Genomic DNA, 12,424 nt, shown 5'->3' with positions numbered 1-12,424 from the left:
CAAAAATACAAAATCATTTATTAGTTTCAATATAATTTTAAAGGGATTATTTTTAGATGTAAAATAACCATGGACGAAGTGGTTTATAATATAAATATATAAAAAAAGCAAGGCAGAAATAAAGAGCTGAAATATATGCACCCTGAATAACAAAAATGGCTTAGTATCGACACATACAAAGCTATGATTCTTTCCTGTTAAACTTTTGCTGGCTAATATTTTGTACATTTCGCTGATGTGAGGTCATGTGGGCCTTTTTATGCTTTATTTGTTGGTTGAGAGCGTGCCGCTGCTGACTTTCTAACGTGAAGTTGTTGTTAACTTCATTTGGTTGATTTAAGTTATGTCCGTTTACCTACAACCATTATTTATATTTAAATTTAAATAATATTTAAAAATGCTTCTCAAAATACACTTATGTTCTTCTTAGTTACAATACTTACAATAATTTAGAACAAATACTGAAGTAATAAATTTACACAAATTGGTTGATTAGGATTATTTTCGAAGTAAGTTAATATACTATAAGTATACTAAACAAAGATGAAAACCAAAAGTAGTTACAAAATATTAGAAAACGGATATTTATACAATGATAAGCACGATGATATAAAAACTTAATACTTTGAAAATCACCAATGATATTAATTATTTCATAAGCGTGACTTTTAAATACTTTTATCTATTTTTACAACAACAAAACTAAACAAAAAAAAGTTTTCAAAGAAAAAGTGTATATTTAAAACTATGAACATAATTCTTTGCTTTTAATTAGGTACATAAAATGTAAATAACACTCTCTTAAGTTTTTTTGTGACAGTTTAAAATATAATTTTCTACTTATTTTAAGAAAATATCAGTAGAAGCAGAACATAATACTATGAACAGTTTTTCACCAACAACGACAAAATTTAAATTTCATTAGTTTGTATGTAAGAATTTATACATTTTTTATACCATTTGATTAGTTCCTGTGTATTATTCCATTGATTGATTAACGAATTTAAAATTATAAAATTAGATCGTAAGTTTAAAAATTTTTCATACTCTTACCTTACTCATCGTTAACAAACGACTTTTGTTTTGCTTAAGTTGATGTTTTTGAGCACAACCAGTCAGTTTAGATCTGTTAGCTTCTAATTTCAATCTTTTTTCTTGAAGCTCATTACTGTTTTGTTGCACACGCTTTGATTTATTTTCTTCTGTTTTCTATGATTAAAATAGTATAACAACTTCTATCATATATTATATAATATATTATATCATATAAGTTGAAAAAAAAACTTTAAAAAGTAATGCTTCAATTTTAGTAATTTTGTATAAAAACAAATACTTTTCCATGTTTGTTTTTTTCAATATCTTTTGTCTTATCTTCATGTTGACATACTCTTTTAGGGTAAGGAATAAGTTCTCCGTAGAAACAACTGTAAAATAAGTTATTTATGTTTTATGTATAACATACTTATGCTTCCAAAATATTTTTAATAAAACATTGATAGAAATTTTAAACTAAATAAAATTATATATCGTACAAAATATTACTTCAAGTACTAAAAAAGTTATTTTATACCCACTCGTCTTTGGCTAAAGGTTCTTCTTTGAAATAATCATCGTTCAAAGCTACTTCAGCTGAAATTCTTTTGTTTGGGTCCCAAGCAAGAAATTTCTTAAGCTAAAATTATGCAAAGCTTTAATCATCTTTTAATTTCAATTTATACACAAAACAAAATTTAGAAAAGTAAGTTTATCTATTTCTCAAAAATATGTTAAACAATACACCAAAATTAAAATATTGATTAAATAATAATTTTCTTAGTTAGCAGTAACTTTTTATTTTTTAAAACAAACTTATAGCATTAGATTCATAAAAAAATAATTTGTGGAGAAATTGACCCGAATAATATATAAAATATGACATAATAATGGAATAAACATTTATAATTTATAATATATAACATTTATAATTGTAGTAGATAAAAACATAAACTAACACAAAAAATAACTTTGTTATTTAAAAAAGCGTTGAAGTAGTTTTAGCACAACTAATTCTACAATTACACTGCCTTTCAAGCAAAGAACTTATAGTAAAAAAAAAGAAAATATTTAACTTTTACTCAGACCTTGTGAAACAACAAATCTTTGAATTAATATTACAGTTTAAAAATATAAAAATCAACCGTGTTCTTTTGGCTTTTAATAAACATTTTGTAAATAAAAACAACTTTGTTTTAAACTAGATAAAAAAATAATCATTTTTTAAATATGTTTCATTATTTATTAAAAGTCTTAACTAGTAATTGATGATAATTTAAAATGTAAAAAATTATTAAGTTGAATAGTCGCTAGTAGTTATGTATTCTTACTTTTTGCAATCAGGATTTAGACTATAGCTATACAAAAAGTTAAATATTCCTTTATTTAACACACAAACCAAATAAAAAGCTTTAGAGCTGATGTTTTTGAAAGGGTTTCTGTGCGCCCAGATTTTAAGAGAACGCCCATCAAAGTCTTTTTTACGAAAGTTTTTCTGAAAAGTTGGAAATTCAGGATATATTTTCATATCTGGCCAGTCTTGCTCGGAAGGGTAACCCATTTCTTCCATTATTCTAAAAATTAAAAACGCATAGATGTACGCACATTAATTTTAAAAAGTATACGTTAACAATTTTAGATGAACATTTATTGATTGTTTAAATTACAGAAAGTGTATTTAGGTAGTATTTATTAAAGGTAGTACACTGAATATAAAGTTTAAAAAAAAATTATATGAATGAAACGTTAACAGCAGTCATAACATTTCTTTAAATTAATTCAGTTTATTTACACAACAAAATTGTCTAGCTCACGTATAACATAAATTATTAAGCTGCATATTCTAATAACAGGGTTGCCACGCCAAATTTTGTAAATTTAACCTGACTTTTAGCTTCCTCTTAGGTATGCGTTTTAAGTACTCACTTCCAGTTAAATACGCATTTTGAGTACACATATTTTGACAAGTACGCATTTTAGTACGCACTTCTTATTCACTGCAGATTTTGAACCAAAATAAGAACTTGCATCAGGTTTCATTTTTGTTATATAAATTTATTGTTAAACTTTTATTGCGTTACGCCGTTTCCCTGCAAAGCAGTTCATCAGACGCTAAAAAAAGCTGAAAACAAAAGTATACAGGGCGATGAATTGGAAAATAAAATACACACATAAAGAAAAATAAGATTTACACTTAATATATGAGTTTTAATTAATATGTAGTTTACAAAAGTTAAATTTTAAAGTTAAATTAATTTAAAATGAAATATAGGTAAGTTTAGTTTAATTAATTTATTAACTATAGATTTTATATATGTTGATAATTTATTTACTAAGCATTTAATATATTAGGCTTTGGAAAAAATGTAAACACTAAGATTTATAGGGGATTTTTAGAAAACAGAAATGGTCTTTTTACGGGAATATTGTAACTTTAAAACAAAATCTTTACACAATACAAACATAAATACAATGTAACAATTAAATTAAATAGAATAAAATAACTAAGTTAATGCGATAAAAAATAAACTAAAAGTATTCCTTAGGGTAATGAGGGCATTGCGTGACTAGTTCATTTCTTTTATTAAGGATTTTTCTTTGGTTAGCATTTGCTATAAAAAGTCTTTCAAGGTTACATAGTGAGCACATGAAGTTTGGTTTGAATCTGCTTTTTGTCTGTCTGAGAATTTTCCATTCAATAGTGAATTTTTCGCCTTTTTCATATAATTTCCACATGTAGTTGGCGAGTTGTGTACAGTTGGCGGGCTTCTTCTTGTTGGGTTTTGGAAATGATACTCTATGCTCGTACAATCTATTTTTGAATGCTCTTCGGGTGGATCCAATATATGACATTCTTTCATTTTTCTCAGATGAGACGATTGCTTCGTTAATTTTGCACGAGTGATAGTTTTGCACGAATATTCATTTTTGCACGAGAATTAAAAAAAGTTATAAATAAAATACAGAAAAAAAACTAAAAAGATAAATTAATAAAAAAACAGGTTAAAAAAACAAATTAACGACCGAGGGTAAGGGTTAGAGGTAACAGTGATAATAAAATAAAAAACAAATAAAAACTAATAAAAATTACTAATAAAGAAAAAACAAACAAAAAAAACTAATAAAAAAATAAAAAGAAAAAAATAAGTTACCGACCGAGGGTAAGGGTTAGTGGTAACAGTGATAGTAAAAAATATTAAACTAATAATAAAATATAAAAATAATTATAAGATGTAACGTTAAAAGGCGTTAAATTCTGGAGATCCTGATAAGCTAAGCTTATCGGAATATATACCACAGATGCTTTTGAGTTAAAACTTTATTCCGATTAACGGCCTACTCTTAGAGCTTTTTTGATACTCCGTAGATCTGTTCTTAAATTCATTTGAGAGCAGTGAAACGTCGTTAGTCGGAATAAAATTTTAATACAAAAACATCTGTGGTAAAAAATTAAAATTAATATTTTTTTTAAATTTCAACCAAAGTAAAAATGTCTTCGTGCAAAAATGTCCCCTCGTGCAAAATTGTCTTGGTGCAAAAAAAAAACTGACTTTTGATCATTTTCCCAAAAAAACTGACTTTGCCTGACCCGTGGCAACCCTGTAATAACTTAAAACTCAAAAACATATATATTTAAACTGAACGATCAGAATACTTTTATATTTGTAGTAAAATGGATGTTGATCTAACGCTAACCTTTGAAATTGTTGAGGATGGTAAGGACTAGCAAACTTGTTCTGATCTGCATTGCAAGTGAATATCGGTCGTCCACTCAAAATTTCAGCAAAAATACATCCAATTGCCCACATATCTGAAAATCGCAATCTAATATGTCTTATATTCGGCTATCTTTGAAGCTGTATTTAAAATATTGTCCTTAATATAAACGTCTAATTTAAATTTACAATAAAACTAGTAAAAAGTCTTTGTTTTATTAACATTTAGAGCTTAATGAATAAATTCAGCTGCTAAATAAATGTTAAAAACTACACACAACGAGCAAATAAAAAACAAACCAATTGTTTTAGTGTAATGCCTTGCCCCGAGGAGAAGCTCTGGAGATCTGTACCAGTAGGTCACCACCACTGGGTCAATGTCAGCTAGCGGTTTTAGAGGTTGGTGAAATAAACGTGCAAATCCCAAGTCTGCAACTTTAACCTTGAAAAAGTTACAAATTTCTTTAATTTACACGTAAAAATTGTTTAAAATTTCAGGTTTTTAAATTATTTATATTTAAGAATCCAGGTTTTTCTTTTTTTTTTTGTAAACCCAAACTTTCAAATTCCAGGTTTTGTCAGGATTCCAGATTTTTGGTAAGCCTTTTCTAGTATAATATGTAAAACAAATTAGCTTTTAAATCACGGAAACAAAACCTTTTCTATTATGGTTTTGTTAAGTTCTACTTTGATTTATATTTATTTTCAGACTATATATTTATATTTATCTTTAGAGTTAGAACTTGCAATCTTTAATAAATTTAGATTTAAATTACAAAAATATGACATAAGAATCAACTGCTTTTAAAGTATTACTTCGTTTTTACAATCCAGATTCATTTTAAAGACATAAGATTTGATATTTACATAACAAGAAATGGCATTATCTAACACATAAGTTATACATAAAAAGTTGTTAACGATAAAAAACCCTATATTAAAAAAACATAGAAAAATGTTTTTTTTTTCAACTACAACTAAGTGTTTCTGTAGACATAATTGCAACTCTTTAAAAGTATCAGATTAGTCCACAAAAAATAACGTGAGATTATATATAAAACAAATATATAAACTAAAAACTAATTAAAGCAAAAATAAACTAATAAAAAAAAAATTCAAGCTAAATATTGAAAAATTAAAACAAATCATATGACTTAAAATAGATAAAAACCAATAAAAAAATAGTACAATTTTTGTAATTTTAAATTTTTGTTATCTCAAAAAATACTTTTAAATAGAAGGTGAAAAAGACTTTAAAAGACCTTAGTGATATAGAGTCTATATAGAGTTATATATATAGAGTTATAAAATTAACGTAAATACATAATTTATTTTTCTTATAAATAACTTGAATTTGAAAGTAAACTAATGACATTTAAAATACAATACTTATTATCTTTGTTAAATAAATATATTGAATCAAAAAACTTATTAAAAAACAAACAAGGTCTTTTACTAAACACAAATATACTTCAACAAACTTTCATCAGTTTGATACAACTTTTACAAAATAAAGAAAACTTTTAACTTATATAGTCTTATAATTGCATCAGAAATTAGTTAATCAAGCAAAACACAAAACTAAAAAGTAATTAAAATTCTAAATAAACATATTTAAGTATAACACAAAAGCACTAATTAACTAAACAAAGATAACGAATAATCAAAATCATTCTGCTTACATAATTTTGGTTTACTTAAATGAATGTATATTACTTAAATTTTGAGCAGCTCAAAAATATTGTTACGACATCTTAGTATTCTAAATTTCTTTCGATATAACTTTTTTAACAAATGGGATTTTTAATTTAATGTTCTGATATTGAAAATCTATACATTGCATTTGAAGTTGCTATACTAATTGTCTTTGGCTGATTGTTAGTACGTTCTCTTACTAACTTTGGAATGTGCTCTTAAATTCTGGTTTCAAGGTTTTAACAACTAGTATAGCAACTTCAAATGCAATGAATAGATTTTCAATATCAGAACATTTAACTAAAAATCCCTTTTGTGGAAAAAGTTATAACAAAACGAAATTTAGAACATTAAGAAGTTGTAACAATATATTAGACCTGGTCAAAATTAAAGCCATATACATTCATATAAATAAACCAAAATTATGTAAGCAGAAAGATTTTGATAACTCGTTACCCTTGTTTAGTTAATTAGAGCTCTTATGTTATACTTAAATATGTTTAATTAGAATTTTAATTACTTTTTAGTTTTGTGTTTTGTTTGATTAACTAATTTCTGATGCAATTATAAGGCTATATAAGTTTAAATTTTCTTTATTATCCAACAATTGTACCACACTGATAAAAATTTGTTCGAATATATTGGTGTTTAGTAAATGACTTGTTTGTTTTTTAATCAGGTACAATAGCAAACTAATAATTTAAAAAAAAAGTTATGTTTATAAAACTTGTTAAAAAGCTGACAGTACTAGAAAAATTTAATTTCTAATTTTTGTAAATTTGTTAAAAAATCTACCAATTTTTAAAAAACTGTAGCATATTAAGATTTTTTTAATTTGCGTAGTCTTAAAATTATCTATTTAAAAAATTACTTAAGTGGTTATTAATGATATTTTAATACCTTGGAATAAATTATAAATATTTGAATAATGTAAGTACTTATACACTTTTTTCTTATTGTGATTATTTTTAAAGAGCAGCCTAATTAACTACTTAATTTACACTGAATAGTAAGAGAAAATAATTTAAATGTTTCTAATATGTTATATATTAATTAATAGTTTTATAAAACAAACCATTCCTCTTTCAGGACCCTCACCCATAATAAGTACATTGGCAGGTTTAAGATCTCGATGAATAACCCAATTATCATGCAGGTATCGGATGCCATCAATTAATCCCCGCATCATCGATTTGACTGTTTGAGCTTTGACCTCAATGTTGTTGTTACGGTGGTACTTGACAACCGTCTAGAACCATTTATTCAAAAGTAATTTTTTTACTAAATATATTAAGTTGTTTAAATCGATTACAAAACCAATTTGTTGTTATACTTAGTAAATACACACAAACTTTTATAAGTGTTGCCAATTTATTTTTGTAATTTCCCTAAGGTTTTCTGGATGTCTTCCAGGTTTTTGAAAAACAAGTTATTTGGTTAAATTTTAGAACAAAATTAAACTTAAGGTAATAAAAGTGTCTTAAATAGTATAACAACATTACAAAGATACTGTAAAGCTACTTTAAATGTATGTTTAAACAAAAAATAATAATATAAATAAATGTGTGCCTTTATAATTAATCTTTTGTAACTGATCGAATTTTCGTTTCTTTACATGTAAAAATGGTTTGAAATTCAAGGTTTTTTAAGATTTTTTAACGATTTAGTTATAGTTATCTCAAAAAATATAGGAGGAGATAGATTTTAATGACTTCAAGTTATTCGCAGTTTTAGATTGCGCCCCCATAAGGAACCTATTGTAGTCTCCAATTCCAACCGGCTATATCTCAAAAAGTATTTTGAGTTTTAATAAACTGTAAAAAGCAACTTGTAGCTTAGTTAAAACTCAATAAAATAAGACTTATTTGTGAAAAAGATGATAAACCCCCCTATGCCCTTAACAACCTGAAATTACTTCAAAATATATTGCAGGCCACGCTTTAAAGAAAAAAAACTTTTGTGGGACAGATTATTTAAAAAATATTAATCTAAAAAGGGTATACTTTGAAAAAGTAAAACTTAAATTAATTTTCTTAAAAAAATTGATTATGTGGATTCCAAGCCACAGTTTTCCGACCTACGCTTCATGACATCATTATGCGTTAACACTGCATAGTACTTATGCTTTTCCTAATAATTTCTTTTTTGATTAGTGTAGAAAAACTGATATGGTTTTTAAAAATGTTGCTTAAAATAGGTATTTTATGAAAATAAAAAGTATTTAGTAAATTCTAACAGAATTACCATTCTTTGAAGCAAAATAAAATACCCTGAATCACCAAAAATATCCAAGATGACTACAAACTAACCTAAGTCAGCCTCAGTATATATATTGCTTAGGCTAATAAAATGTCAAAAAGTAAGTTATTTAAATACAAGGTTCATGCGCAAATTTTTTTTAATTTAGCCTGATATTTTTTCAAAGTAAGGAAAATCCCTTTTAGAAGTCATTTTGGTATAAGGGAACCTTAATTAGTAGATTAACAAAATACAAATATTCACAAACACTACTTTTAAAGAAAAAAAACTTAACAAAGGTTATTTTTCAACATCTATCAATCGCTTATCCAGCAACTTGAATACTTTTAACCGGTCTTTGTAATTTCTGCTTGGTCTGTTACTTTATCAAATTTTAGGGCTTGGTTGCATCTATCAACTCAATAAATTGTAAAAAGTAGTTCTACTATGAATATATTGATAGAAACTTATATGTTAAAGCTAAGTTTTCGTCTTGTGAATATATTTAATAACTTTAAGTAAACGAACAGTAAAATATATGAATAAACTGCTAAGAGTTTTAATCTAAAAAGTATTTGGAATGACGCTTCTAAATTAGAAATTAAAATAGTTAAACTAACTAAGCTCTGAAAAACATAGCTAATGTAAGCAAATTCAAACAAACAGCTAAGTTGTTGAATTAAGGCCATAGAGGGGGGGGGGTCCGACTTTTTTTTTTACAAAAATTAACTTTGGCTTTTATATGAAAGCTTTAAATACAAACTACAAGCCTGTTTTTATAAAATTCAAAAATATCATTTAACTTTTGAGATATTTTATTTTTTTTATAAAGTTTCCGATACAAATGTATGGACCGCAAATTTTTAGAGGTCAATTTTCTTGGAAATTTAAAAATTCACTAAAAATCTATCTCTTCCTTCATTTTTCAAGCAATCTTCTTCAAATTTTCAAGAAACATTCCTTATATTAAAAAAAAAAAACTTTACTTTAGAATTTTAATAATGTAAAAAAATTAAAATTTTATCACAAAAATTAAAAAAAAAATGTTTTTTTTTCAAAAAAATTATATTTTTACAATTTTTTTTATAAAATCCAAAGTAACGCTTTTTTGTTATTGTATAAAGATTAGACTGTGAAAGTTTGAAGAAGATTGATTGAAAAATGTAGGAGAAGATAGATTTTAAATAAAATAGTCTTTTTTTGCTGTTTTAGTTTTCCCTTTCCATAGGGAACCTATTATGCGGCCTGACTTTGACTAGTCATATCTCAAAAAATAATTTGAATTTTTTAAAACAATAAAAAGCATCTTGAAGCTTAGAAAAAACTCTTTAAAATAAGATCAACTTGAAAAAAACATGTTTTACCCCCCCTATGGCCTTAAACTGTAATGTTTAAACTGTATTTTTTTATGAATTTTCATAATTATGATGTATAAAATCTACTCAAAACAACATAATAACCATTCTTAAAATTATTTTAGAGATTTAACAAAAGGTTTTAAGCATTTGTTTTTACAAATACAGACTGATTTCAACTTTTAATAACAAAGTTTATATTTTGAAACAAATTCTTACCAAAATCAGATTTACTCAAAAAAAAAAAAATTATTCTCTTTTTTTTTTTAATTAAGTAGTTTTCAAGTATTTGAAATGACATAAATTAATATTTTGCAAAAAACTGCTTTAGCCTGATGCGCACAAACCTTGTAAATACGTATAGTTGTACGGTGTATAACTTTATTAAAAATTTAGTTCTATGACTAAAAAATTATCTAGTAGCAATATTTTGTTACATCTTCAGTAAAACTAAGACATTTTTCAATCATAAGATTTTTTGCTAGTGCTTAAAGTATGATTAAGGGAATATTTAATTACAAAATTTTATTGTAGTATAACAAAAATGTTTAAACTATTTTTTTGTTTTTAAATACATTCAACTAGTCTGAATTTTTCACAAATTATACTTAGCTTAAATTTTTATACAATTTTTTTCGTGGATATTTTAGTTTTATTATCATTATCGAGTGGCAACTCTGGTAATGAGTAAGAATAATAACAAAGTATCTAACACCAAATTATAAAACTATAAAAACGAGAGTTTTATATAATAACAAATGTTACAAAAATACTTACATAGAAGTCATACTCTGCATACTTGAACGCAAGATAAACTTTCAAATCTGAATGAGATAAAAATATTGCTTCAAGTGCTATAACATGCTTGTGGTTGAGTTCTCTTAGTAACTACAAATTATAAAACAATAAAATTTAGTCTCAAACTTCAATTAAAAACTACTACACTATAAAAATAGAATATATAGTTAAAAGTATTTATACATCAAACAATATTTTTTTAAATAGTACTTCCAAGCAATTATATTGAAGACAATAAAATCAAGTATAAATTCATTATGCAATTATGAATATACTTTTTTAAACAATTTTAGTAGTAAAAAACATTAAAGGTTTTAAAGAAAAAAAAAAACAGCTTAAAAGTCTTTATAATGTTTATTGATTGAAATGTATAAACAATAAGTTGCAATAAAAGTTTTTAACTAGGAATGACTGTAAAACAGGATGGGAAACTTATAAAAATACTAAAAATTCTCTACAGGAGTATTTAATATCACTATCATTATTTATTTTTTTCAATGTCAAGTAAGTCTGTAATTGTCAAAAAATGGTTTAAAAATATTGTATTGTAATAAAAAAAACAACAGCTTATAAATTTTTCACGCATAAAGTATAGTTTACTCTACTTTGAACACAAAGCACTTAGTACTACATATAAAGTTTGAACAAAAACAAAAAAATATCTATCAAAATATATACAATTGTTTTAATTTTAAGTATAATTTTTATTACTAGTCAAGATAAAACAAAAAGGTCAAATTTATAACCTTTATTTATTTATAAGTAATAAAAATTTACTAGACATTCTATATAAATTTCAAGTAAATATATATAATTTTGTAACTAAATTTTTACAGACACTATAGTAATTTACAAAGTTAGTATAAAAATTAAAACAACAAAGAATATTACTTTGTAGTAAAACTTAACAAAAATTAAAAAAAAGTTAAAGTAATGTTTATAGTTTACACTTGACTATAGAGTACAAAAGTCAACAAAATTTTTGTTTCATTTAGTTTCCTAAAAAAAAGAAATATAAAAAAACTTGAAATATTTTAAGTAAATTTAGTACTAAAATATATTAAGTACATCATTTTAATTAAACAATACTTCAATATAACTCATAACTTACTGATATTTCTCTACATGCAGATAAAGTTAGGCCATGACCTTCAATCATTTTAAGTGCAAATTCATCTTGGTTTTTAGCAGGATCTTTTGCTTTAGCTTTAAACACTAAACCATATGTACCTTTACCAATCTTACGATCCCTCCATATATAAACATCATCTACTGTTTTCCTTTGGTTTTTACATCTTTCTTTGAATCTAATGTCCATTATAAAAATAATAGTTTTTATAAATAACTAAATAGTTTAAATGTAAAGGATTTTATCTACCAAAAAAAAAGTAGTAGAATAATAAACAAGTTTAACTTTATACTAATAACAAAAATAATCAAACTTTTACTATTTACTATTTCAATCAACTGATTCTACTATTTAAAATTTTCATATAACATTTTGTAAATATAACCTAAAATAAATACTTTATAAACTTATGAATTAAACATAAGACCATATTTTTAAAACTGAAGTAGGAAGAATTTATC

General features: G+C 24.6%; 1 protein-coding gene across 1 annotated transcript; it reads right to left on the bottom strand.

The window, feature by feature from the left end:
- Positions 1 to 12,163, bottom strand: LOC145835840 (cyclin-dependent kinase 8-like). Its single transcript, XM_082943575.1, has 10 exons — positions 11,946 to 12,163; positions 10,814 to 10,924; positions 7,519 to 7,692; positions 5,049 to 5,190; positions 4,729 to 4,843; positions 2,432 to 2,606; positions 1,575 to 1,672; positions 1,334 to 1,424; positions 1,054 to 1,209; positions 1 to 355 (listed from the first exon to the last, which is right to left on the bottom strand). Exons 1-10 carry the CDS (start codon positions 12,150 to 12,152, stop codon positions 182 to 184), a joined length of 1,443 nt encoding a protein of 480 aa, XP_082799701.1. The 5' UTR covers positions 12,153 to 12,163; the 3' UTR covers positions 1 to 181.
- Between the last annotated feature and the right edge of the window lie 261 nt (positions 12,164 to 12,424).

Source organism: Thalia democratica, chromosome 5 (assembly GCF_965202585.1).
Source record: "Thalia democratica chromosome 5, ktThaDemo2.hap1.1, whole genome shotgun sequence".
In the NCBI taxonomy this organism is placed as follows: domain Eukaryota; kingdom Metazoa; phylum Chordata; class Thaliacea; order Salpida; family Salpidae; genus Thalia; species Thalia democratica.
The sequence above is the reverse complement of the archived record's forward strand: the minus strand, read 5'-3'. Positions and strand labels throughout refer to the sequence as shown.